The sequence below is a fragment of the Mesoplodon bidens genome (genome assembly GCF_964165515.1).
Source record: "Mesoplodon bidens genome assembly, chromosome: 12".
NCBI classification, from domain to species: domain Eukaryota; kingdom Metazoa; phylum Chordata; class Mammalia; order Artiodactyla; family Ziphiidae; genus Mesoplodon; species Mesoplodon bidens.
In genome coordinates this window covers 11,063,405-11,091,051 of record NC_138168.1, presented here as the reverse complement: position 1 = coordinate 11,091,051, position 27,647 = coordinate 11,063,405, and the positions used below count along the sequence as shown (strand labels likewise).

At 40.7% G+C, this 27,647-nt stretch overlaps 1 protein-coding gene across 1 annotated transcript in view; it reads left to right on the top strand.

The window, feature by feature from the left end:
* CD109 (CD109 molecule) overlaps positions 1–27,647 on the top strand; it is a 143,304-nt gene that overhangs the window by 53,636 nt on the left and 62,021 nt on the right. Inside the window, exons 6-15 of the mRNA XM_081250511.1 lie at positions 2,403–2,442; positions 4,963–5,047; positions 13,104–13,200; positions 13,472–13,613; positions 14,297–14,406; positions 16,565–16,786; positions 17,606–17,707; positions 17,792–17,854; positions 19,582–19,758; positions 22,920–23,072. Of these exons, the coding sequence (XP_081106637.1) occupies positions 2,403–2,442; positions 4,963–5,047; positions 13,104–13,200; positions 13,472–13,613; positions 14,297–14,406; positions 16,565–16,786; positions 17,606–17,707; positions 17,792–17,854; positions 19,582–19,758; positions 22,920–23,072 (1,191 nt within the window). The remainder of the gene's footprint in view (positions 1–2,402; positions 2,443–4,962; positions 5,048–13,103; positions 13,201–13,471; positions 13,614–14,296; positions 14,407–16,564; positions 16,787–17,605; positions 17,708–17,791; positions 17,855–19,581; positions 19,759–22,919; positions 23,073–27,647) is intronic.

Here is a 27,647-nt window from a genome sequence, read left to right as displayed (position 1 = left end):
CGCTGGGGTCAGGATGCAAAGGCCCAACCTTTCAAGATCAGAAAGAAAGGACCGTTAAGGCAACAAGTCAGAAAGATACCTAAGAGAACCAGGAGAACAGAACATGTGACAGTGTTTACAGACTGAATGAAGGGGAGGAGACTAACCCGGGAGACGGAGAATCTAGGAATTGTCAGGGCTGACTGGTAACGTAGGAGGTAGGAAGGGAGAATTGATTTCAAATGTAAACTAATGTAACTACTTGTTTGTTAAATAATTGCCTAAAAGTTGGTTTCAAGGCTGTTTAAAGGAGGCCCAAACAAATTAGTTGATTTTCCACGTTTGTCAAAGCTAGCACTTTTTGTTCAATCTAATAAACGTTATTCGAGGACTTTTTTGGTATCAGGCAGTCTGTTAGGTTGGCAACTCAAGGGGTAAACTATGAAGGCTAAAAACATGGTGTAACATGGACCTGGCTCTCAAAGAACTGGCAGCAAGGTAAGCCGTGTACCTACATATTCAGGATACAGGGTGAAAAGTGACAAAGAAAGGAGGACTAAAGTGCATGGAGGCATAGAGTTTACTTTTAGATTGGGGATCCAGAGAAGCAGTAATATTTGAGCCAAGTCTTGGAAGGTGGGCAGAGGTGGAAGTGAGTGTAAGTCAGGTATAGGGGAGAGTGAGAGCAGAAGCACAGTGCGTGAAACTCCAGGGCACTGTCAGCCTTGCAGTATCGCACTGGACTGTGTCTGCTCCATCTCTAGACTGAACTTCTGATGCTGAGGACTGTAATTAACCTTTACAGAGCCTCACACGGTGTTTTACGTGTAGTACTCACTTGATGTTTGCTATATGAACTTAACTTGACGAACAGACATCATCGTTGTTAAATTGTTCCACAGCCTTACCTGTGCTTTACCTCAGTTGTAAAGCAAAAAGTAACTTAAAGACTAGAATTCTTTTTTTTAATATTTATTTTATTTTTATTGATTTATTTATTAGGTTGCATAGGGTCTTCGTTGCAGCATCTTTTTGTTGTCATGCGCGGGCTCCAGAGCACACGGGCTCAGTAGTTGCGGTGCGTGGGCTTACTTAGCCTGTGGCATGTGGGATCTTAGCTCCCCGACCAGGGGTTGAACCTGCGTCCCCTGCGTTGGAAGGCGGATTCTTAACCACTGGACCACCAGGGAAGTCCCAAGACTAGAATTCTTATGTTATCAGTAAAACAGGTATTAAAGGTAGATTGCCTTCTTGATTTGATTTTTGAGGATGACAAATCAGAGCTTATAAATGAATCAAAGACATGTAATTTATAACATTCCTTTATATGACATGAAAACACTTTAAGATAGAAGTGACAAATGTGGAGATTCTTAAAGACTGATCAACACAATTTCTTTGGGGTCTACTTTAAATGACAACACTGAAGCCAAGTTTTAGACAATTATTTTGTTGGCATATAAGTAGTTACATTTGTCTTATACTTTGAAATGAACTGTATCCTTCTTTTAGGATTAAAAAATAGTTTGCTGGTGTACAGTTTATTTATTTATTAAAATTTTATTTACTTTTTATTGAGGTATAGTTGATTTATACTATCATGTTCATTTAGGTGATGTACAGTTACTTTAGGTTAAACAAATATGATTTTGAAAAAAGCCAGTATCTTGTAGCTGCATCTGTGTATTTGCTTTGATAAACTTAGGGAATCAGAATTGGAATACACATTTCATTGGTGGAATTTCTTAGCTATCTTGAAGTAGTTCTATTTAATGTGTTACCTATGATTAGGAACGGAGAAATAGAAATATGAGGAGTTGGAAAAAAAGATATTCTAGGCCACACGTTTTCTTGTTGATACTGGAAAGGGAAATAATTAACAATATCTGTTAAAGTAGGGTAGAGTGTACTGATTTAAGGATTACAGTAGAAAATACTTCAAGGAATTAGGAAGATAAAGGGTGTTGGTCCATGATGATTTTGCATCCTTGACTATTTTATATATTCTTCATTGGTTTGCTTTGATAGGGATAGACAAACCAAATTTGAAGTCATTTCCTGTTAGTTTGACATGTGTTATCCTTGCTTGATAAACTCCTAAATTATCTAATTTAATCTTGTTCTCATTTCACAAATGAGGGAAGTCAGGTTAAGTGGTTTGTTTCAATGACCTGCAGTGAATTAAAGAGACAGGTCACCTTTTTATGTTAGTGGATTGTTAAAAAAAACTCATGAAATTCACAGACTTCATGTTGCAGATAACTAAAAATAAACTTCTGCAAAGTTAAATTGTTTTGCTCGTTAAATAATTATAAATGTAATTAAAAATGTTTCCTAAATGTTTTTGTGAGGTAAGTAAGCAAGCAAAGTGATTAAATAAGAACTCATATATTTTCTTGTCTTTTTTTTCTTCTTCCCAATAGGACCAGACATATTATCAGTCATTTCAGGTTTCAGAATATGGTAAGAGTTCTTCAACTTATTTTGATGGAAAACACATTTATTACTTCCCACAGAGATAAGAGAAATTTCTAAGAGATGTATTATTTAAAGTAAAAATCCCAGTGGATTTTTACCAGGTAAAATCCTAGTATTTCCTATAGGTCTGAACATTTTTTCTTTATAAAGAGTGAAGTAGGAATAAGATTGGCTGTAGTCCCATTATCCTGCTCTTTCGTATGTATAGTTATTCGGTTTTTCTACTTTGTTGTGATCATAGCATATTTAAAATTTTGTACGGTGTTTTTTTTTAAAGCATAACCACAGTCATTTCCCATATCTTTCACTTGGTCAGCACTGGTGAAGACAGGGTTTAACTTGGGTAAATCCTCTTCCTGCAGGTGCCACATTTGTAATATCGCATTTGGAAACATGTAGGTGTAAGCAATGTGCGACCCAAGTGTTTTGTTGGTGGATGGAGAGGAAGGAAATCGGAGAGTGAAGGCATAGGACCCCACTATTAGTTGTACTTTGAACAGCTGTTTTGAGGTTGCACACAGCTTTTTCATCGGATTTGTGTTACTTTTTGAGATTGTGTTTCATTCAGGCAAAAGAAATTCTGGAAAGTCATTTGCTTGCACCTTTGTGGCTCTGGTCCATGCATCTCATACAGCACTGTCACAGTTCAGCCTCATGATCACCTAGAACAGGGAGCAGCAAAGCTTTTTCCTGTTAATTGCCAGATAGTAAAACTTTTTGCTCTGTGGGCCATACGGCTCTGTCTTAACTACTCAACTTGGCTGTTGTAGCACGAAGCAGTCGTAGACAATATGTAAGTGAAAGTGGTTGTGATCCAATGCAGTTTTATTTATGGACGTGGAAATTTGGATTTCATATAATTTTCCCATGTCGTGAAATAGTCTTCTTTTGATTGTTTCCAACCAATTGGAAATGCAAAACCCATTCTTAGCTCATGCTGGTCATTGTTTACTGACCCCCAATCTGGAACTGTGTTGTCTGGTTCAGGGGTCACTCACCACGTTGGCTGCTGAGCACTTGAAATATGGCTGGTCTAAATGGAGATGTGCTCTAAGCATGTAGAATGCCAAATTTTGAAGACGGTATAAAAAAAGAAAGAAAAATAGCTCATTAATAATAATTATTTGTATTGATTACATGTTGAAATGATAATATTTTGGATATATGGCTTTAGGTAAAATATTACAAAAATTAATTTCACCTGCTTCTTTTTCCTTTTTAAATGTGGCTACTAGAAATTTAAAACTACACCATGTGGCTCACATTTTGTTTCTTTTGGACAGCCCCGATCTAGAGGAATAAATCAGAGGTGGCTGAGGCTTTTATAGGCTATTTTTATTTCACATAGAGGTGGTGCTGCGTGGCTGTATGTTGTTGAAGGGGGTATGTAGTGGAGGGGCAATTGATTGCCCACCTGTGATGTTTGAGGAGGGGACATTTTAATTTCCTTGGTCTGAGAAAATTCCACCTCTGAGTGGCCAGGACCTTGGAGCAGGGTCAGAGTCCTGGAGTGGTCTCGGGCCTAAGAGCATCTTGGCACTCCAGGGGTCTTTAGCCTGGAGCTGGAGGTCTGTCCTGTTCTGCTGACTTATTGGTCATCTTGATTCTTCTCTTGCGTTAATTGAATGGTGAGATGCCTTGTTATGAGATGGATCTATTTCATTGGTCAGTGAAGTTAGAGAAGAGGAATATTTCTATAGATTGGAAGGAAATGAAATTTTTTTTACTCCAGTATAATATTTAATATTATATTAAATAATATTACTATTTATAAAATATTTCATAGCCTAATTATATAAAGCCAACCAAAGTAGGGGTTTCTAATTTTAGGATTACCTTCGGGAACCAGTACCTGCTGCACAAGAAAAGCATCATTACTTTGTAGCCATACCTTAGTTATTAACCAGAAATCCTAGGACACAACTTCGTAGTAATCCATCGCGTTAGACTGTCACCGCATTTACCTTTGGTGGTCTCAGAGGACGTGGATTCTCTGTGACTGCATGTGTGTCCCCCTGAAGGAAAAGGAGAGTCTTAGGGTCTCAGGATGTGCTCTTAGTAACCAAACTGGAAAAACGTCCTAGGGAAGGGGCTGCTCAGAAGTAGCTATTTACCAAGAGATATGGAAGTATTTTAACAAGCAGTAAGTGCACACTGGTGGTTGACAGGTGAGTGAAAACCCTGGCCTTCTAGCACTCAGATGGCTTTGCATCTAGGGCTCTGGATACAATTTAGATTCTACCGGTGGGAGGCTTCACAGACCCGAGTGTCCATAGCAACTCCCCCATCCCCATCGCTGTCTAGTTACCAGCCTTGTAGGGTTTCTGATTTTGAGTGGAATGAAGTACTCTTATCTGTGTGTTAATGTGTATTTGGAACCTAGTGAATCTAAGTTCAACTAGTACCATTTATCAACTCCTTTAGAGCAGTTCTGTTCTCTAGTTTATTAAGTTGTAAAATGAGAGGTAAATGGATTGTTTAAAATATGTTGCCTTTCTTTTCCAGTATTACCAAAATTTGAAGTCACTTTGCAGACACCATTATACTGTTCTTTAAATTCTGTGAGTTTAAATGGTACCGTCACAGCAAAGTAAGTATCATATTGCTTTCTATGACTATAAACTGTTCTGAAACTGTATGACAAAGAGCTCATTATATACTCCAGAACATTAGCACAATATGTTGCTTATTAAAATACCCCAACGGGCAGGAAACAAATGTTTATAATAAATAATTAAGCACGGAACATGTCTGCACAGGTCTTTACACCCATGTCTCTGCTTCCAAGCTGATCCAGTCCTAAAATATTCCCCATAGGCTAGTGTCTTTCTAAGACTAGTCAAGGGATTTACCTGATAGATTATGCCAGATTGAAAAAAAGCTTTATCTTTATTTAGTCCTCATTCAGCTGTCAATAATGAAGGTTGAGACTTGGGGGAGGGGTTTGGTTGCCTTATTGCAATTCACAGATGAGTCAGTGATCCACATTCATCATCCATTTCAGCATTTGGACACAGGGACTTCCAGCCCCGCCCCGTGTAACTGCTGTCTAGTGGCTTTCATGATTTTGATCCAATGGCTCGAACATCACAGCATTTTGTTTTGCTGAGGCAAAAAGCGTCTTCAGAGTTCCAGACCACTGGCTCTCAAACGTATAGGCTGGGATTGCCCTCAAGTAATTCCCGGACCGATTTCTTGTAGCATTTTAAATTTGTAAAAAACTTTTTGTCCCTCCCCATCCCCTGGGGTTTGAGAGGACTTGGATGCGGTGACGCCTGTGACGCACGTCCCTCCTTGGCTGGGACCTGTCAGTGGGTTGGAGTTGGCCTGGGTGACTAGGCCTCCTCAGGAGAGCAGCCTGCAGGCTGGGTGCCGACCTAATCCTCTAAGGGGCCAGGACCTGATGGAGCATCGCGGTGCCCTTTCCCTGCTCAGCTGTCCCTCCTTGGTGTCACTTGCACCTCTTCCAGACCAGAGAAGGTCTTGCTGTGGGCCCCAGTAAACCTCAGCACACTCCCCGTGACCTCCGCAGCCCTTATGGAGAGGTGCTTGCCTTTCCTTCCCCAGGATGGGTGTGCCTTGTAGCATTTATTTTTTTCTATTTATTTATTTATTTTGTGGTACGCGGGCCTCCCACGGCCGTGGCCTCTCCCCTTGTGGAGCACAGGCTCCGGGCGCGCAGGCTCAGCGGCCATGGCTCATGGGCCCAGCCGCTCCGTGGCATGTGGGATCTTCCCGGACCGGGGCACGAACCCGCGTCCCCTGCATCAGCAGGCGGACTCTCAACCACTGCACCTCCAGGGAAGCCCTGTAGCATTTATTTTTGATGTGTCAATATCTGTGCTTTGGTTTGTGAAATTTATTTAGCTTCAGAATTTATTTGTAATAGCTGGTAAAAACTGGACCCCATCTCACCACTCATCACAATATTCCTCTCCTGGTGAGGGTTTGTGACAGTGGCAGTCGATGGGCAGTGAGTCCATGCACCAAAACGTCTGAGGACTCCTGCTTTAGATCCTTTTGGCAAACAAATCATGTGACACCCATGTGACATAAAGGCAAAAATGTGTCTACCATTTGTAGACCAAGTTAGTTCAACTAAGAGGTAGCTTACAATGTGAATTTGGGTTCTGTGGCTGAATTTATGGTTTGGAAAACACATAAATGCCCGCTTTGTCATAATTATTATCCTGCCCTTGATCTTAGCTGAAGGTCAGGCATTCTTTCTGCGTTTTAATTTGAGTTCTTTGACTAATGCTTATAAAACTTAGTGACTCAAATCTGCATAAACCATCATTGTCCACATGGATTAGGTTGAAAGTGGATACCTTCTTTTTTTCGGTATTTAGTTTTCAGGGGTGTGCCAGGGATTTAGCATAACTAGTTAAAACAGTGGTTCTTAAACTCTGGTAACTCTCTAGGAAATTAATTGTACATTTTCAGGGGGTGTGGATCCCCTGAAGCAAAAACATTGACAGCCTCTTCCCACCAACCCTGCAGTTTCATCCTGATTCTCATTTGTGGAGCCCCTTTGAGATGCTAATGGCTGAGAATGACATGGCAATTGTGACGGTCCCCAGGCAGTTCTTTAGCGCTCAACACGTTGTGTTCTCATCATTTTCTTTAGTATGTGTATCAGTCGAGCTATAGCCAGAGAAGTAGAAGCAGCAGGAGGCATATATTAAGAGATTTACTGCAAGGAGTTGGCTTATTTGACTGGGGGGACTAACTAGGCAAATCCAAAATCTGTAGGGCAGGTTGTCAGGAGGGGCAGCTAGAGCTCTCAGGGGCTGACGTTTCTGTCCACAGGCAGAATTTCTTCCTCTTCAGGGAATCCTCAGCTCTGCATTAAGGCTTTTCAACTGATTAGGTCAGGCCGATCAGATGATCTAGGATAATCTCCTCTACTTGAAATCAACCAACTATAGACTTTAATCACATCTATGAAGTACCTTCACCTTGACACCTAGAGTGTTTGATTAAGTGACTGGGGACATTAGCCTAGACACATCAGAAAGCCCATCTTAGCGTTTGGTTTGTCTGTTCTAGGTAGGGAGACAATTGTTGCCAATTAAAGTTCTCAGACCTGGCTAGTTCTCATAGTATAGGCATACCTTGGAGATTGTGGGTTCAGTCCCAGACCACCGCAATAAAGAAAATATTGCAATAAAGAGAGTCACGTGAAATATTTTCGGTTTTCCAATGTGTATAGAAATTATGTTTATACTAGATTGTCGTCTATTAAGTGTGCAATAGTGAAGCCGAATCTGGCCTCTGTGCCCCGACACCGAATTAATTCTCGGAGACAGAGTTATGGGTGAACTAAAAAAGAATAGCTTTATTCCTTTGCCAGGCAAAGGGGGTCACAGTGGGCTAATGCCCTCAGAACTGTGTGTCCGAACCCAGGGTCGTTTGTGAGGAGTTTTACAGTCAAGGGGCGGGGTTGCTGAAAAGGATCGGGGGCATGCAGGGCTTGCATTCCTTCAATGCAGGGATCATCTGGCATCATGTGATGATGGGCGAACTGTGACCTTCTCTGGAATGAAGCGTGCTTCATCGAGTACTTAACATTTTCCATTTGCTGGGGGTTTCAGTTCTGCAGAAGAGCTCAAAGATGCTGTTATTTGTATCCTTTGCGGGGGAACCAGGATCCTGCCCCAAGGCTGCACTGTTGTTTCTTGGCTGCTTCTCCCTTGTCTCAGCATCCCCTCCCTTCCCGGATTAGCAACTGTTTGAACCTGTCTTTTGGAACTCAGTGAAGGGACCACAGAAAGGCTTTTGTGCCCAGGAGTCCCACAGGGTCCTGCTCGGCTTCAATAGCGTTATGTCTAAAAAACCAATGTCCCTACAGTGATTAGAAAATACTTTATTACTAAAAAAGGCTCACCACCATCTGAGCCTTTAGTGAACTGTCATTTTTTTTTGCAATAGTAAACTCAAAGATTGCTGATCACAGATCACCACATCAAATATAATAGTAATGAAAAAGCTTGAAATATTGTGAGAATTACCAAAATGTGTTACAGAGACATGAAGTGAGCAAATGCTCTTGGAAAAAGGGCATCAGTAGACTTGCTCATTGCAAGATTGCCACAAACCTTCAATTTGTAAAAAACACAGTATCTGTGAAGTGCAATAAAGCAAAGCACAATAAAATGAGGTCTGCCTGTAGTCCGTTCCACGTATTTCCTTCCTATTAAATCTTCTTCCTTCAGGCTTCAGTTGCCTAGGGATGATGTCCTCTCTGGGAGCAAAGTAAGGCGGTTCTGTCCCAGGGCAGCGCAGATCTTGTGTGTGAATTCAGATGAGCAGATCCCGACAGGGCCGAGGCCCTTTCCCCAGAGGCCTCCTCAACCCCAGCGTTCATGAGTTCTGGACCTATCAGTACATTTCAGGAGGGTCTGTTTTTATTCAGATTGTGGATATAACTTACAACTTTGCAACAGATTCAGGAAATCTTTTGACTAGCAAGGTCTTTTTTCAGTCTCTAAAAATCGGTATAGGGCTTCCCTGGTGGCACAGTGGTTGAGAGTCCACCTGCCGATGCAGGGGACATGGGTTCGTGCCCCAGTCCGGGAAGATCCCACGTGCCACGGAGTGGCTGGGCCCGTGAGCCATGGCCGCTGAGCCTGCGCGTCCGGAGCCTGTGCTCCGCAACGGGAGAGGCCACAGCAGTGAGAGGCCCGCGTTCCGCAAAAAAAAAAAAAAAAAAAAAAAAAAAAAATCGGTATAGACCTATTCTATAAATACCATGTCCTGGAGAAGATGGAAGTGATGATGGTGAGGGTCTGTCTATGTCTCTCCTCCCTTCAGGCTGAGCCTTCCAGTTGGGCCTTGGATTCACTCTTCTGTCGGGAGAATCCCAGGCCCACTTCCCCTCTCACCTGTGTCTTTTTTTTTTTTTTTTTTTTTGCCATACACGGGCCTCTCACTGCTGTGGCCTCTCCCATTGTGGAGCACAGGCTCCAGACGCGCAGGCTCAGCGGCCATGGCTCACGGGCCCAGCCGCTCCGCAGCATGTGGGATCTTCCCGGACCGGGGCACGAACCCGCGTCCCCAGCATTGGCAGGCGGACTCTCAACCACTGTGCCACCAGGGAAGCCCTCACCTGTGTCTTCATTTCTTCCATTTGGTATTTTTAACCTTTTGCTCTTTAACTCTGCGTTCAAACGTTTCTGTCATTAAAGGAAACGAACCCTCCCGGACCTTCATGCCTCCTTCTAACTGCTGCCCTGTCTCTCACCTCTTTGAAGAGTTTGAGCTGCCTTTTCCACTTCTTCACATCCTGTTCGTTCTTTAGCCCCCTGCGTTGTGCCTTCCTCCCTCACCGCGATAAGGAAACTGCTTTCATCGCGGCACAGAGATCTCCTTCTTGCCTCACCTCGTGTGTACTGTCTTAGGCTTTTACAACTTTCTTCTCCCTTTGCAGCATTGGACATTGCTGTCCTCTCCCATTTCCTTTCTGGTTTTTCTCCTTTCCCTTTGGCTGCTCCTTTGAGACTCTTTGCAGACAACTCTCTTCTGATCACATTGTAAACGTTCTTGTTCCTTAGAGTTCCATCTTTGTCTCTCTTTTCTTTTTTTACACATTTACTCAGAGTTTTCTTCTCCATGGCCAGGGCTTCTGCTGTTTATAATTTGATGAATCCTAAATCCGTATCGCCAGCCCACATTTCTAGCTTGACAGTCAGATCCCCATGTCTCGCTGCCCACTGGACATTGCCCACTGGATATCCCACAGATATTTTAATCAGTCGTCTTCCCCAAGCCTGGTTCTCTGCATCCCCGTCTTGGGTGGACTGCAGCACCCTCTCTTTAGCTGAAGTCAGCTGTGCTTGTCTGACTCCCTCAATCTCCATAGCCGGTCAACCTCCAGTGCTGTTGGTTTTCTCTCCTTAATATCTCTCAAATAATCCATCTACCTTTCTCCACTGCCACCTCCTTGATTCAGGAATGTCACCTCTTCAGCTACGGTTGTATTTCTTAAAACTTTTTCCTGCCTCTATTTTTACCACATCCAATCTTCTCTCTACTTTGCATCCAGACGTCTTGTTTCCTCTTCTTGTTGGCCTTCTCCGCCTGCTCTCTTTCTTCTCCACCTCATCCCTAGCCCCCCCACCCCCTTCTGCCTTCTTCTTTCAGACCATTGCTTTGAGGGTGAAGTTCAAACTTTTTAGTGTACTTACAGAGTTCTTTTCTAGCTTCATATCTTTTGAAACACCTCACCCAGCCCCTCATCTACCCTCCCAAAGTCTCCTCCCAGATTTTACTTGGGCTTCCAAGAATGCAGAGTGCTTTTTCTGACCAAGAGGCCTTTACATAGGCAATTTCAAGGCGTGGCTGCTTGCCCCTAACCCTCTATCCTTATAGCTCTCAAAGCACTAAAAACATGGCTAGTCCACCTTTTTGAGGTTGTGTCTGTGTCGTGGTTACTACTGCACCTTGGTGCCTAGCACAGTGCCACTCATGGAGTGGGCTTCCAATAAATGCTTATGGAAAGAACAAATGGATAAGCAACGTAACTCCTAAGATTTCAGTTTCAAGCTGTGTGTAGCAAAGCAGAGTCTTCCATACGCAATCAAAAGCCTGTTATTTTGAGTGAACCAAATTAAGGTGTATGGGCAATAGTTTTGGTCTTGTCATGGAATTGAGGGTAAAGAGGAGGACTTGAAATCCAATTGTTCTTTGGGTGTACTTTGAGAGATGAATTCTGTTGTCTTATCACTTGGATTGTTGTTATTAAGTTATAGATATGATTTTAAAAATTTATTTCGTATTAGCCATCATGGTCATCTCTATGAGTAGATGATAACAATTTTGGTTACTTTTGCTAGTAGCCATCTGTCCCATGAAGGCATAGTGACTGTGCAGAAGATTACTGGAAATTTCCTGGAGAGCAAGGTTAACGCTCTCATTTTAGTTTTGAAATCTTTAACTGAGATGAATAAAAATCTGCATTTGTTTATTAGCTTTGATGTGAACGTCTGCTCACCATTCCCACCTCATTAAAATAAATAGTAGATTCTTTCCCCTCATCGTAATAGGTTTTAGAGGAATGTAAAGAAAATAACATGGCATACATCTGGTTACTTCCATAGCTTTTGTGGACTGTAGAATCTTTAAAATATTATTTTTATAATCTAAGGCTTATTAAAATGTAGTTACTATTTGATGAATTGAGAGATGTGCATCCTGGAAATGACATGGAATAAAATGGTGGGGAGAAACATGAATTATAATGATAGGTTCACTTTTTTTAGGTATCATTTTGTAAACCTATTGTGCTGTGGTTTTCTGAAAAAAAAATCCTTGTTTTGTTAATGATACTATCATAGAATATCTTTGATTTGCTTTTTAAAAAGTTGTTGAGCTATTATTTTCTGAATGATCAGTTTATCACAGAAGCTTCCAGATTCTATTTAGGACAATAACTGTCAGTATCCTTGTTTCATGATTATTATAAATAAATCAGCTTGGGGCTTGCAAAGCTAAATCCACTTCACATTTAAATCAAAATTAAAAATATTTGTGTCTGAGGATACTTTAAATAATGTTTGAATTCTCAAGCTCCCTGTGCTATCGGGTGATGTAAATTTTAAAATATGATGTTCCGGTGTTTTAGTTATGCATTTATTTAATCTTTAACAAGATACCAGCAGTGTTAGGTTTTGAGGACTCTTTTGAGTGAATGAATTTGATGCTGACGTTGCTAACTGGGGGTTTCCACTAACTTTACTATTTTTGTTTGGGAGGGTGGCGCATTTGAAGATGGACTGTTTTATTTCTTTAATTTGGAATATGCTGTATTTTATCATTGGTTTTTGAGTTGAGTTGATCCAGACGAGGGGCTATTTTCTGTGTTCAACTAAGGGATTCAATGGAAGTAGGAGTTTACTGTCAGATTTATAGCGCACAAAGCAAAATTAACTTCCATGTTTGGTTGAGCATTTCACAATAGAGATGGAAGGGACCCAGGAAACGCATTTAAAAAAGGCTTTCTGACAGTAAAATGGTTTACCAAAGATTGCCTCTCCTTTACACGATACAATTAATACATAGAATGCAAGTCTGCAGAGAGAGATTTGATTCAGGAATATAATTTCGGTGCTATGGATAAGCAAATTACTCTTATTTTAAATTTTCTTTCAAAAAGTGAATTTTTAATAGCCATGAGCACATTTGGTGCCCTGGCATGTTTGGTCTAATACACCCTGATGGTTAATATTGGAACGTGCAGCAATGGGCCATGGCGAATGTAATTTCAACTAACATTTAAAAATATTCAAAAGCTACAAAGTCTCCTGGGCATGCAGTTAATGGGCCAGTCCAGATTTCTGAGAATAAAAGATTTTCATAATCTTTTAAAAATCTTTTGACGGGAAACTGTCACTTCCAATTATGATCAGATTTTCTCTGGAGTCTCCAGAGGCTGGGTAAAGTGTTATGTATTGTTATGTGTTATGTAACAGTATTATGAACTGTTTTTGAGGTATTGTCGTTAAAAGTCTTCTCATTTTGGAGACTTAATATCAAGGATCACCATATATGAAACACATTCCTAACTATGTTTTAGTTTTAGAAATTTGTAGTAAGAGTATGTTTTTAATATAATTCTTTTAAGTTAGGCCTTGTGTGTTATTTTTCAGGTATACATATGGGAAGCCAGTGAAAGGAGACCTAACACTTACATTTTTACCTTTATCCTTTTGGGGTGTGAAGAAAAATATTACAAAAATATTTAAGGTAACTTTTGCAGATATCTTATAACTTGTAATGGGGAAAACTGTAAGTGTACTTTCTCTAGAAATAAGATTTTATACTGAATTAACCAAAAGTTGAGCATAAGAAAATCAAGAGCTTTCTATCATTGAACAAATGAGAAATTACCCTTTTTAAAAAAAATGATTAAAGTGGAAACAAAACCATTGTACTGTTGTGACTTAGTTTGGGTTTTATTTCTAAAATTTGAAGTGCTAAAGTGAAGAATGAAATTAAAATTTTTTTAACAAAACAGATAAATGGATCTGCAAACTTCTCTTTTAACGATGAAGAGATGAAAAAGGTAATGGATTTTTCGGATGGCCTTTCTGAACACATGAATCTGTCTTCTCCTGGACCGGTAGAAATTTTAGCCACAGTGACAGAATCACTTACAGGTTTGTAGACTTTGAAGTGAAGGTAAAGCTATTTATGTTGTGCTGCTCTGTCATCTCTTATTATAATTGGTACGTTCATTTGAGGGCACTGTTGCCTAAGGATGCTAGTTAATGCTGAGAATGTCATGACTGTTAGTCTAACTTGCAGAATGTTTTTGTAACGAAGGGGAAACTTATTTTCTTTGAAAGGATGTACTTCAACCACCTGTGATAGGTATTTATAATTTTTTCCATCTCTATTTTTTTTTCAAACTGAAAACTACATGGAAGGGCTTCCTTTTCAGCTGACTAACCATCCTCCTTTTATTTTTTTAAATAACATCTTCTGAAATCTCACCTGCTCCTAGACAGTTTTCTCTTTTAATAATAAAATAAAGGTTAATTACTTGGATCTTTCGGTTGCTATTTTTTAATGGATTTCACCAATCCCCGAAAGTGCAAAAAGACTATTCTGTGAGTGGCCTGATCTCTGGTGCACATGTCATTGATTGGGGGACACTAATGGTACTCAGAAGGGATCCACAGAGGACATGTATGGTCCTCTTTGTGGCCAAGCCAAAGAGGCTTCTAGGTCCTGATATCCCAACCCCTTTGCGAAGCAGCTCAGATGGAAAGATTTGGTGGATAGAAGCTGTTGGTAATATATTACTTTTACTTTCTAAATGGTGCAATTTCCAAAACAGGTATCTCAAGAAATGCAAGCTCCAATGTATTTTTCAAGCAACACGATTACATGATTGAATTTTTTGATTATACTACTGTCTTAAAGCCATCTCTCAACTTCACAGCCACTGTAAGTTGGCATATTTATTAATTGTCTAAAGCAATAAGTTCAGTTTAGTGAAACAGAATGGGAAATAGTACTTTCAATGCTTTTCAAAAAATTTAAGCCCAAGGTAGGTAGATTACTTTTCCTCTTTAGATATATGAGGCACACAGAATTGTTTCCAAATGACCTTTATCTAATTTATTTAAAAAAGTAGTTTCCAAAAAATTTTTCCTCAAAATATATTTAATAAGTAATTCAAGTTAGATTTGAATTGTGACATTGAAGTTTTTATAAATTAATTGAAGGAATTAGATGGGGGTCAAAAAATTTCAATTTCAATTTGATTTTTATAATGACTGATTTTAGTCCTAGCAAAGATGTAGCATTAAAAAGTATCAACTAATCTACTCAATTTTTTGAGAGAATACTGAATTAACATTTATTGACTGAGTCAATAAGTGGGGCTTACAGACCTAAGAACGACCCAGTCTCTGCCCTGGAGTCACAGTGTTTGTGATGGTGACAAGAAAATATACACATAACTGTAATTCAAGGCAGGATAAATCAGTGTCATGAACACATTTCTGTAGGGATTTAAAACAGGTGTTAGCAAACTTTGTCTGCAAAGGGCTAGATAGTATATATTTTGAGCTTTGAGGGCCATATGGTCTCAGTCACAACTGTGTGACTCTGACACTGTAGCATGAAAGCAGCCACAGCCCCTTGGTAACCAAGCGAGGGTGATCACGTTCCAATAAAAACTTACTTCCAAAGAGACTGGATTTGGCCTCCCTGCCTGTCATAGTCTTCTGGCCCCTGCTTTAAAGAAAGGAGGGTCACTTCTTGTTGAATAGATCAAGAGAAGTTTTAGAGTTTCTAGGTTGGTGGCTATGTGGAGATGTGGGGGCAGGGATGCGCTCAGAGAGGGCCTGTCCTGGTACCTTGCCCTAAATATCTCTTCCATCTTGCTCAATATCTTTTTACAATAAACCAGCGATCTAGTGAGAAAAAAAGTTTTAGATAGCTTCTGATTTTAATAATCTTATAATTTAGACAGCTTGAAAAGGTAGTTAAGAAAACCCCCAGGAATCTGCAAATGGTAACTTGCAAATGAATAGAGGGAAACAAAGAGAGTTCTGGGAGGAGGAAATGGCTGTAGGACAGGGATGGGGGTCACTCAGGGATGCTTTATGGAGAAGCGGAAGATTTAGGCTATTTGTTACAAGATCTGCCGCATTTTCAGTGTTTGGACGTGTGGGTGGGGAACGAGATGAGCTGAGACGTCTACACAAGGCAAGAGCTTTGGTTGGCAAGCCAGGGTGCCTTCAGGTGACAGTGAGTGGACCGGGGCAGTGACAGCAGAGAGCTCGTGTCCAGGAGCGGTCAGAGAGGAAGCAGGAGGCGAAGCTTGGGGATTGCAGAGGGTCCTCCGTGTCTCACATGCTCTAAGCAGTGAAGATCTTGGTGCCTTATGAACATGGGAGGGGTGTGGCGAAAGCAGCATTCCAGGGGGACTGGTGGGGTCTGTGTGCAGGAGGGGGGCAGCAGCCTGGGCACGAGGCCAGCAGGAGGCTTGCGCTGCTGCCTGTGGGTGGAGGGCATGTAAGAGATGTAAGACTCGGTGTGCATTGGATTTGGAAGGTGGGGAGAGGGAAGGGAAATTCAGAGATGTTAAGTCTGACGGAATTGTGGGATTAGCAAAAATAGGAAAGGCGAGACAGTTTCTCACCTTCAGATGTACTGAATGTGAGACGACAGGGATGTACAAGTAGAAATTTCCTGCAGGGGGTTGGAGGTGTTGAGTGTGAGCTCCAGAGCCAGGTCAGGATGGCAGCAGGAGTGCTGAGACCTTTGAGGGTAAGTGCTAATGAGGCTTTGACAAATTCCCACATTTAGGGAGAGGGAAGGGGGGATAAAAAAGGACCCTGAGAGGATGTAGGAAGAGGGGTATGCAGTGAAAGAGGTTATTGTGGAGCCGTGGAAGGCGACGGGAGCCATAACAGCCAGACGGGAGGGGAGGCCGCCAGGAGAGACCCCTGAACCTGGAAGTCAGGGGGCTGCCGATGATTTTTGAGAGTTCAGTTTCATGGGAACAGCACAGATGGAAACTGGATTCAACTAAACTTGAATCCTTTGCTTCTCTTGTTTACCTGATTTCAACATGTTTTCTTTTGACAATTAGGTGAAGGTAGCCCGTTCTGATGGCAATCAACTGACTCCTGAAGAAAGAAGAAATAATGTAGTCATAACGGTGACGCAGAGAAACTATACCGAGTACTGGAGCAGATGGGATGGCAGAAATCAGGAAGGGGCTCTCCAGATCGTAAATCATACTGTCCCCCCAAATGGAATCTTCAAGATTGAATTCCCAATCCTGGACGATTCCAGTGAGCTACAGTTGAAGGTGCCATCTGTTTCCCATCATTATGTTACTGCAGCAAACTTAAAATTGTCATCTTGTGGTAGGCAGTCAACCTGTTGGGAGGTCACTTTGGTACACAGGAAGTGGACACATTTTTATTTTAAAAGAATGGGGGAAAGGGTTAAAAAGCGATTTAATGACAGTAGCTGAGAATTAGACTGAATGCTTCCTTGTAAATTCATTTTGAAGAGCAAAGTAAAATAGTGATCCAAAGATATGAAGGAGAAGCCCCCAGACTCCCAGTCTAGGTGATTTTCAATCATTTGAAATGGTGTTTTGGCAGGAGCTGAGATCAAAGGGAATATATTTTTTACATTCACACTCCTTTGCTGAACTGAGACCCCCAGCCGTTCCCTCTCCCTTTCTCGTGGTCACTCAGCCCTGTCACAGTGTGGCCTCTGAGTTTTTCTCTCACCAGTGGTAGATTGAGTGAGCTGATATGATTTCTTGCTTATAGTTGAGTTCTGTATTGTGGGGAGAGGAAAGGATTCCTTTTCCATTTCCTTCTTTCTTCTCACACTGTTTCCTGATAATACACCTTTGTTCTGGAAATAAGCTAGGACCGTACTTTTTTCCTCTTAGATTATGACGATGAAGACCATTTTACATGTTTACAGCTATCACTTTCTTTATAGTATAAGCTGTAAAATGATGAAGATCCAATGTCTGGGGAATGTATTGTTTCCTGCGTGAAGAAAAGTGAAAGTGAATTTGCCTTTCAGTGATTGTCCAGCAGGTAACATCCTTTATCAAGGTGTTTCTAAAGATGAAACTTTATGGTTGCCTTTTCTTTTGTTATAGGCCTCTTTTCTTGATACTGTGAGTAGCATGGCTGTTCATGATATGTTTAAGTCTCCTAGTAAAACGTACATCCAGCTAAGAACAAGAGATGAAAATATAAAGGTAATGATTACAATCACTTGTTAATTATAATTGGACTGTCTTGCCACTGATATGTCTATATTAATTAAAGTATTTTTTTTCTAGGTGGGATCAGCTTTTGAGTTGGTGCTCAGTGGCAACAAGCAGTTGAAGGAGTTTAGCTATATGGTAATCTCTTACAGAATCTAAATTTATCATCTATTGTAGAACTGTCTGAAATAATGTCTACCTTAATTTTAAACTGAACTTACTGATTTTTAAAATTCAGCCTCACACTTAAAAGAAACTATTATATTTTAATGTATTGTATGTTATACATGCACAATATGTAATATTTATATACGTTCTTACAGAGTTTTCTTTTTTTCTTTTATCAATTTATTTATTTTTGGCTGCGTTGGGTCTTCGTTGCTGGGCGCGGGCTTTCTCTAGTTGCAGTGAGCAGGGGCTACTCTTCATTGCAGTGCGCGGGCTTCTCATTGTGGTGGCTTCTCTTGTTGCGGAGCACGGGCTGTAGGTGCGTGGGCTTCAGTAGTTGTGGCATGCGGGCTCAGTAGTTGTGGCACCTGGGGTTAGTTGCTCTGTGGCATGTGGGATCTTCCAGGACCAGGGCTTGAACCCATGTCCCCTGCATTGGCAGGCAGATTCTTAACCACTGCGCCACCCGGGAAGTCCCTCTTACAGAGTTTTCTTTTAAAAAATATTTATTTACTTTATCTAATTTTTTTTTGGCTGCGTTGTGTCTTCATTGCTGCACGCGGGCTTTCTCTAGTTGCGGCAGGCGGGGGCTGCTCTTCGTTGCAGTGCACGGGCTTCTCACTGCGGTGGCTTCTCTTGTTGCAGAGCATGGGCTCTAGGCACAAGGACTTCTGTAGCTGTGGCACACAGACTCAGTAGTTGTGGCACACGGGCTTAGTAGTTCTGCAGCATGTGAGATCTTCCCGGACCAGGGCTTGAACCCTTGTCCCCTGGATTGGCAGGCGGATTCTTAACCACTGCGCCACCAGGGAAGTCCCTCTTACAGAGTTTTTTATGTCTAAGTTGTATATAAATTTACTTTGCAAAATTTTACATTTTTTTCCTTTGCCACAATGGATTATTATAGGACATTGAATATAGTTCCCTGTGCTATATAGTAGGACATTGTTGTTTATCCACTCTGTATACATATAGTTTGTATCTGCTAATCCCAATTCCTCCCTCCTCTACCCTCCCCACTGACAACCACAAGTCTGTTCTCTGTGTCTGTGAGTCTGTTTCTGTTTTGTAGATATGTTCATTGTGTCGTATTTTAGATTCCACATATAAGTGATATCATATGGTATTTGAATTTCTCTGACTTACTTCACTTAGTATATTATCATACTAGGTCCATCCATGTTGCTACAAATCAGCCTCACACCTTTTTATATTGAAATCAAACTCTGTTTTTCTTTCTTCACCCATATTTGCATTTCCAATTTAAGATGGATAATGAAATCTTGCATTATGTTTAAAATTTAAAATTCTATGAGATAAGCCACATAAGTTCATTATAGAAAATTATGAAACATAAGGAAAACAAAACCAAATAAAAATGCTCCCCATAAATTGTAGTTTTGCTAATCTAGCTCTCTCCGTGATGCTCTGCATTCCTTCCACTCAGAAATAGATTCTTGACCATCAGGCTGCTGTTGGCTCAATTACGGTTGCTTTATCTTTTCCTTTTCTAATTACCAGCGTGTACTCTCTGTGTTGGTCAGGGAGGTTGATTTTTGTGTGTGTGTTCAAAAAGGATTTGAAGTTGCTTTAAGTCAAGAATTTGTATGTTTGCTTAAAATTATGATAAACATAGCTGCCATTGAGGTTCTCACTAGCTTTAGCATAAAGTAAAACTCATGTACTCTTCTTTTCAGGTAGTGTCCAGGGGACAGGTAGTGGCTGTAGGCAAGCAAAATTCAACAACTTTTTCCTTAACGCCAGAAAATTCTTGGGCTCCAAAAGCCTGTATTATTGTGTATTATATTGAAGATGATGGGGAAATTATAAATGATGTTCTGAAAGTTCCTGTTCAGCTTGTTTTTAAAAATAAGGTAAGATTTAAGGTAATGATGTTTAAAAGAAAACTTCATATTAGTAAAGTCTGAGAAATGTAATATTTCTTTAGAAAAGTGTCATGAAACCAAATTGGTTAGAAATTTATATTCATTTCTAGAACTATGGATAAACCTCTTCATATTACAATTACTGTGTATCTGTTTTCACCTGTGGAATTATTGGACACTGTGCGTCTTCTTTATAAGTCCTGGGTCTTGGCTTTAAGACTTTAATTCAAATCCAAGCTCTTCCAGGATTTCCCAAATGGTGGAGTCAATATTGCTCTGGCATGGAATTCCAATGGCAATGTATGTGTGGTGTTGCTATTTGTGTGGGAGTGAAGGAGGGGTGTAGGAGGCAGTGAGGCATCTGCAGTGATGTGTGGAAGGAGAGCTGGGCTTCGGTTGATCCATTTCATCAGTCTGGAAACTAACCCAGGACAAATTTACAATGAGCTTGGCTGCTTTGCCTGTGGAGATCTCTGTGGAGATTTGTCTCCACACACAGCAGTGATTTTTATAACCTAAGGTGTGTAGCTTGTATAGGAAACACTCCTGGGCCCCAACTCTGAGAAGTAACCAGATTGCAAGATTGACAGGTGGAGTTCAATTATCTCATACATATTAAAATGAGCCATTGTTCTCACTAAAGGCTGATGCCGTTTCAGGACCTCTGAAGCAAAATAGTCATTATTATTATTACTATTATATTTATTTATTTATTTGGTTGTGCCGGGTCTTAGTTGTGGCAGGTGGGCTCCTTGGTTGCAGCTCCAGGGCTCGTTAGTTGTGGCTCACTGGCTTCTTAGTTGCAGCACATGGGCTCTTTAGTTGTGGCATGCGAATTCTTAGTTGCAGCATGCGTGTGGGATCTAGTTCCCTGACCAGGGATCGAACCCAGGCCCCCTGCATTGGGAGCGCAGAGTCTTATCCACTGCACCACCAGGGAAGTCCCCAATAATCATTATTTTAAAGTAGTGATTTGCAGAGTACAGTTCTTCTGGTAGCATTTTCCCCCTGAATTTGTTAAAACTTTAAGAAGTAACAGTTGTCATCCATGCCTTTTTTATAGAGAGCTGTTAACTCTAACTTTGACTGTCAAAATATAATACAAACTTCTATTTTCTGTCTTATGAAAAGAATTTTTTAAAAGACAGTGCTGCATTCTGTCAGTTTCAGAGCACAATTTTTGACTTCTAGTGACTCCATTAATCCCCTGAGAAAGGTGAATTTTAAAGTAGGAGTAAGGCTTCAACATGGAGGCACACATCTCTGAAAGTGAGAGCAGGTTCTAAAAAAAGTTGCTGTGTAAAAGGCTTTGAGGAAGCAGACAGTATAAATAACTTCCAAGAAATTTCTTAGATATGAGAGATAAGAAATTAGTTTCAGTTGTGTTTGCAAAGATAAGTCTTCAATTTTTTTTTTTTTTTTTTTTTTTTTTGTGGTACGTGGGCCTCTCACTGTTGTGGCCTCTCCTGTTGCGGAGCACAGGCTCCGGACGCGCAAGCCCAGCAGCCATGGCTCACGGGCCCAGCCGCTCCACAGCATGTGGGATCTTCCCGGACTGGGGCACGAACCTGTGTCCCCTGCATCGGCAGGCGGACTCTCAACCACTGCACCACCAGGGAAGCCCAAGTCTTCAATTTTTATATGATAATGTTTACCACATTTACTTTGAAAGAAACCGCATATTTGGAAATAAAATATGTTTCAACACAAGAACATTAATGAATCTCTGTTGATGTTCAGTAATGACTGTGGAATAAATGAATGAGATGTGGAAGGGGCAAGAGATGTAGTTTTAGAAATCATCCACACAGAAGTGCAGGTTGGAGCCAGGGGGTCACTGACGTGCAGAATAAAGAATGAGAAGTGCAGAGTTTGCATATGATGTTCCTCCTTACCCCTTGTTTAAGGTATAAGTGGAGAACAGTAAACTAGATACAATGGCTCAAGAGGCATGTGAAAGAAAGAGGGCACCGGACAAGTTAAACAGGCAAGGAAGACTTTGTTCAAGACGTTTGCAATAGGGGAGAGAGACTGAACTCAACTCCACTGAAACAAAAGGCAGGAGGGTTTTTAAGCACTGGTGTGAGTTAATGGAAAAGTACTGGAAGACCCTGGGGGAGGGGTTGGTCAGTGTGATGAGGCCATCTGTGTTTGGTAACTGGAGTTTATAAGTTAGGCTCCTATTCATCTACAGAGACTGGGAGATCAATCAGGGCTCTTTCTTGATGATTACACTTCAAAAGGATGGCTCCCAGGTCTTTGAGAGAGACATTCCTGCTGGTAAAACGGGCAGGAAGCCGGGACAAGATTTACATCTCAAAGGGACAGAGAAAACATGAACAATTGCAAATTTTTTAAGAAAAGGGAAATTGGGTGCTTATGGTCAGGAAGAAGCCCGTTTCTAAAGTTCAGGCAAGCTGAGGGGGACATTAAGGCCATCTTGATCAGGTGGTACAGTCACTGGGGCGAGGGATTGTTGAAACAGAGCTGGGCAAGATGAACACTCCTACTAGGAAGAGGGCTTATAACAAAGCCATTGGGTTCAGCCGGGATGAGAGGATGGATGCTCTTTAAGAAGTACAGGTAGGACTGTGCTTTGCTGAATGTACTGACAGAGGAAGTTCAGGCAGCCACGGAGGCACAGAGCATGGGGCCTGACTGGTGTTGGTCTGATGGCCTCGTCCTGGGGAAAGACACCCCTGCCCAGCCCAGCCAGTTCTGGGAGTCCCCGGGGCTCTTACTTGCATGCACTCACTTCTGAGTCCAGGCGGCCAGTGTGCAGGCACGGGCAGTTTCTTTCCTCTTTCCTGTCTCCCCTCTTGGATACTGGCCCTCTTCACGCACGCCAGTGTCTTCTCTTCAGCACTGGCTGGCGGCTGTGGGGTGGGAGGTGGAGAAAGGGTAGAGAAGTGAAGGAAAACTCTGACTTATGCCACAGTGAGAGGTTCCATGACTGGCGAACACTGTGGGGCTGAGGTTTCTTTTTACTCCTTTCCCTGGAGAAGGCTTGTGTATGGTTTTAGAATGGTCCCCGGGCCAAGGCAAATGTAGAATCTTTGCTAGATTTTGTCATTGATCTGCTATTGGTAAGACGTAAGAAATGCTTTGAAAAAGGGTAATGTATCAATCCTGTTTTCTCCCTTTCTTAGATACAGCTATTTTGGAGTAAAGCCAATGCTGAACCATCTGAGAGAGTCTCTCTTAGGATCTCTGTGACGCAGCCAGACTCAATAGTTGGAATTGTAGCTGTCGACAAAAGTGTGAATCTGATGAATGTCTCAAACGATATTACAATGGAAAATGTGAGTTTAGCTATTTTTTCATTACAAAAATACACATTAAAAGAGAAAAAAAGAAACTTTATTGTGTTACTTCAGGTATCTAAAGGAAATTTCATTAGTTCCTTTTCAAGTATAAGTCAGTAATCAGTAAAGCTTCTGAATGAAAAGGATCTGCATTCCAGTTGTTAATGTTGGAAAGAGGCTATCGTGGTCAAGTGTCTTTGCTGTCTTACATGAGAAATGCCCCTTAGACTCTTCCCTCATTTTCATACTGTATTTTAACTGAAGACTCTTGAGAAAGTACTAGGAAATGGACTTGCACAATTCTGAATGACATTGGAGAGAGCTTTAGGTAATTATGAAGTACTTTCTATTTTGGTTGTACATAATGGTTATAAATAATTACAGTCCCCACTGAGTCAGGAATTTGCAGTATATTGAGGGAGTGAAAAATCATGTTAACCTGCAGAAAACTTACAAACCAAGAAATATATGAACATCTAGTGTTATATAAACTAATCACCTATTCGTTAGTCATTTCATTTTTATTAGTAAGCTCTTTTGTTTTGAATTTCATTTTATTTTTATACAGCAGGTCCTTATTAGTTATCTATTGTATACATATTTGTGTATATATGTCAATTCCAATCTCCCAGTTCATCCCTCCCTCCCAACCCCCCGCTTTCCCCCCTTGGTGTCCACATGTTTGTTCTCTACATCTGTGTCTCTATTTCTGCCTTGCAAACCAGTTCATCTGTTCCATTTCTCTAGATTCCACGTATATGCGTTAATATATGACATTTGTTTTTCTCCTTCTGACTTACTTAACTCTGTATGACAGTCTCTAGGTCCATCCATGTCTCTACAAATGATCCAATTTCATTCCTTTTTGTGGCTAATATTCCATTGTATACATTCCATTGGTGTAAGTGAGGTGTTAAAATCCCCCACTATTACTGTGTTACTGTTGATTTCCTCTTTTATAGCTGTTAGCATTTGCCTTATGTATTGAGGTGCTCCTATGTTGGGTGCATATATATTTATAATTGTTATATCTTCTTCTTGGATTGATCCCTTGATCATTATGTAGTGTCCTTCCTTATCTCTCGTAACATTCTTTATTTTAAAGTCTATTTTGTCTGGTATGAGTATTGGTACTCCAGCTTTCTTGTGATTTCCATCTTCAAGGAATATCTTTTTCCATCCCCTCACTTTCAGTCTGTATCTGTCCCTAGGTTTGAAATGGGTCTCTTGTAGACAGCATATATAAGGGTCTTGTTTTTGTATCCATTTAGCAGCCTGTGTCTTTTGGTTGGAACATGTAATCCATTCACATTTAAGGTAATTATTGATATGTATGTTCCTATGACCATCTTCTTAATTGTTTTGGGTTTGTTTTTGCAGGTCCTTTTCTTCCCTTGTGTTTCCCACTTAGAGAAGTTGCTTTAGCATTTGTTGTAGAGCTGGTTTGGTGGTGCTGAATTCTCTTAGCTTTTGCTTGTCTGTAAAGCTTTTGATTTCTCTGTTGAATCTGAATGAGATCCTTGCTGGGTAGAGTAGTCTTGGTTGTAGGTTCTTCCCTTTCATCACTTTAAATATATCATGCCACTCCCTTCTGGCTTGTACAGTTTCTGCTGAGAAATAAGCTGTTAACCTTATGGGAGTTCTCTTGTATGTTATTTGTCATTTTTCCCTTGTTGCTTTTAATAACTTTTCTTTGTCTTTGATTTTTGTCAATTTGATTACCCTGTGTCTTGGCATGTTTCTTCTTGGGTTTACCCTGCCTGGGACTCTCTGCGCTTCCTGGACTTGGGTGGCTATTTCCTTTCCCATGTTAGGGACGTTTTTGACTATAATCTCTTCAAATATTTTCTTGGGTCCTTTCTCTCTCTCTTCTCCTTCTGGGACCCGTATAATGCGAATGTTGGTGTGTTTAATGTTGTCCCAGAGGTCTCTTAGGGTGTCTTCATTTATTTTCATTCTTTTTTCTTTATTCTGTTCTGTGGCAGTGAATTCCACCTTTCTGTCTTCCAGGTCCCTTGTCTGTTCTTCTGCCTCAGTTATTCTGCTATTGATTCCGTCTAGTGTATTCTTCATTTCAGTCATTGTATTGTCCATCTCTGTTTGTTTGTTCTTTAATTCTTCTAGGGGTTTGTCCTTTAATTCTTCTAGGTCTTTGTTAAACATTTCTTGCATCTTCTCCATCTTTGCCTCCATTCTTTTTCCGAGGTCCTGGATCATCTTCACTATCATTACTCTGAATTCTTTCTGGAAGGTTGCCTATCTCCACTTCATTTAGTTGTTTTTCTGGGGTTTTATCTTGTTCCTTCATCTGGTACACAGTCCTCTTTCTTTTCATTTTGTCTGTCTTTCTGTGAATATGGTTTTCGTTCCACAGGCTGCAGGACTGTAGTTCTTCCTGACAGGCTGCAAGATTGTAGTTCTTCTTGCTTCTACTGTCTGCCCTCTGGTGGATGAGGCTATCTAAGAGGGTTGTGCAAGCTTCCTGATGGGAGGGTCTGGTGGTAGCTAGAGCTCGGTGTTGCTCTGTTGGGCAGAGCTCAGTAAAACTTTAACCCGCTTGTCTGCTGATGGGTGGGGCTGAGTTTCCTCCCCATTGGTTGTTTGGTCTGGGTGACCCAGCACTGGAGGCTACAGGCTCTTTGGTGGGGTTAATGGTGGACTCCGGGAGGACTCTTGCCAAGGAGTACTTCCCAGAACTTCTGCTGCCAGTGTCCTTGTCCCTGCGGTGAGCCACAGCCACCCCCCGCCTTTGCAGGAGACCCTCCAACATTTGCAGGTAGGTCTCGTTCAGTCTCCTATGGGGTCACTGTTCCTTCCCCCTGGGTCCTGATGTGCACACTACTTTGTGTGTACCCTCCAAGAGTGGAGTCTCTGTTTCCCCCAGTCCTGTCGAAGTCCTGCAATCAAATCCCACTAGCCTTCAAAGTCTGATTCTCTAGGAATTCCTCCTCCCATTGCTGGATCCCCAGGTTGTGAAGGCCAACGTGTGGCTCAGAACCTTCACTCTAGTGGGTGGACTTCTGTGGTATAAGTGTTCTCCAGTTTGTGAGTCACCCACCCAGCAGTTATGGGATTGGATTTTATTGTGATTGTGCCCTTCTACCATCTCATTGTGGCTTCTCCTTTGTCTTTGGATGTGGGGTATCTTTCTTGGTGAGTTCCAGTGTCTTCCTGTCAATGATTGTTCAGCAGTTACTTGTGATTCTGGTGCTCTCACAAGAGGGGGTGAGCGCATGTCCTTCTACTCTGCCATTTTTAACCAATCTCTGTAAGTTCTTTATATGTACTTGTCAGTGAAATCTAGACTGTATAACCCACATCCACTGATTGATTAACTACAGTGATTAACAACACGTCAGGAGGAAAGATATATATGTATAGGCTAATTTGGTCATTTTGTTGTAAAATCAATCCATTTGAGAAAAATTATACATTTTTCTTCAGTCTATGCAGCAAATTTTTCTCATTCCTTTTTAAAAAAAACTCCTTTAAAACCAGTTGGTCACTTTTTTTCTCTTGCCTTCACTTAAATTCACATTATATTCTAAAAAGTCTGTAACATTTTGCATTTGATTTAACTGAATATAGCATCCTTCATTTTATAGCTTGCTGAATATCTTAATAAATATATTATTTCATTTTTCCTTCCATATATATGTGTACACACACAAATACACACACACACCTCCTCTCTTTGTCTCTGTCTCTATATCTCACTGTACATTTACATTAAATTTTGTCAGATATTAAGATTGCTATCCCAGCTTTCTTTTGATTCAAATATACTTGGCTGGTATATTTTTCCATCTTTTTATTTTCAACCTTTTGTAAGTTTTTGTTTTACCTATATCTTGTAGATAGCATAGTATTATATTTTGCTTTTGTTTTTTTAATCTAATCTGATAGTGTCTTTTAATAACTTATTTAACCCATTTACAAATTAGTCCTTGCTCTAATTAAGACTTTTTTCTGCTTTTTTATTTCATATTTTAAAATTTAGACTACTTCCTTTTTGTTTCTTTTTATTCTTTCTGTGGTTTTGGAAGTTATACATTCTATTTTTATTTCCGTGATAGATGTCCTTAACTCATGAATTGTGCTTATATTTATTTATCCTTATTGATTTCTTAAGATTATCAATATTTGTATCTTCATCTGAGAAGGCAAGCATTTTAGTGTGCTCTCATATTCTTATGCATTCTTTTTGTGTCTCCCTGTCTGCACCTCCTTTCCCAACCCTGGCCAGATCATGTTGCTGTTGTACAGAATGTTTGTTCTTTGTCATGATGAATTGCCCTTTCAATATATACTCTCCCTTCATTTTTTGATTCTGGAAATTTACATCCATTATTTCTTCCTATAGTTCTTTTCTCTCCATTTCTTCTCCTTTTCAGAGATTGGCACTTCTACTTTTTTTCTCCATATCTCTTAGCTTTTTGTTTTATGTTTTTTTGTCTCTTTTGTCTTTTATTTGTTTCTTTGGGAGAGTTCCTCAATTGACTCTTTCTGCTCACTGATTATTCATCAGCTGTATCTATCCTACTTTCATGGATATCCTACTTTTATATCAGC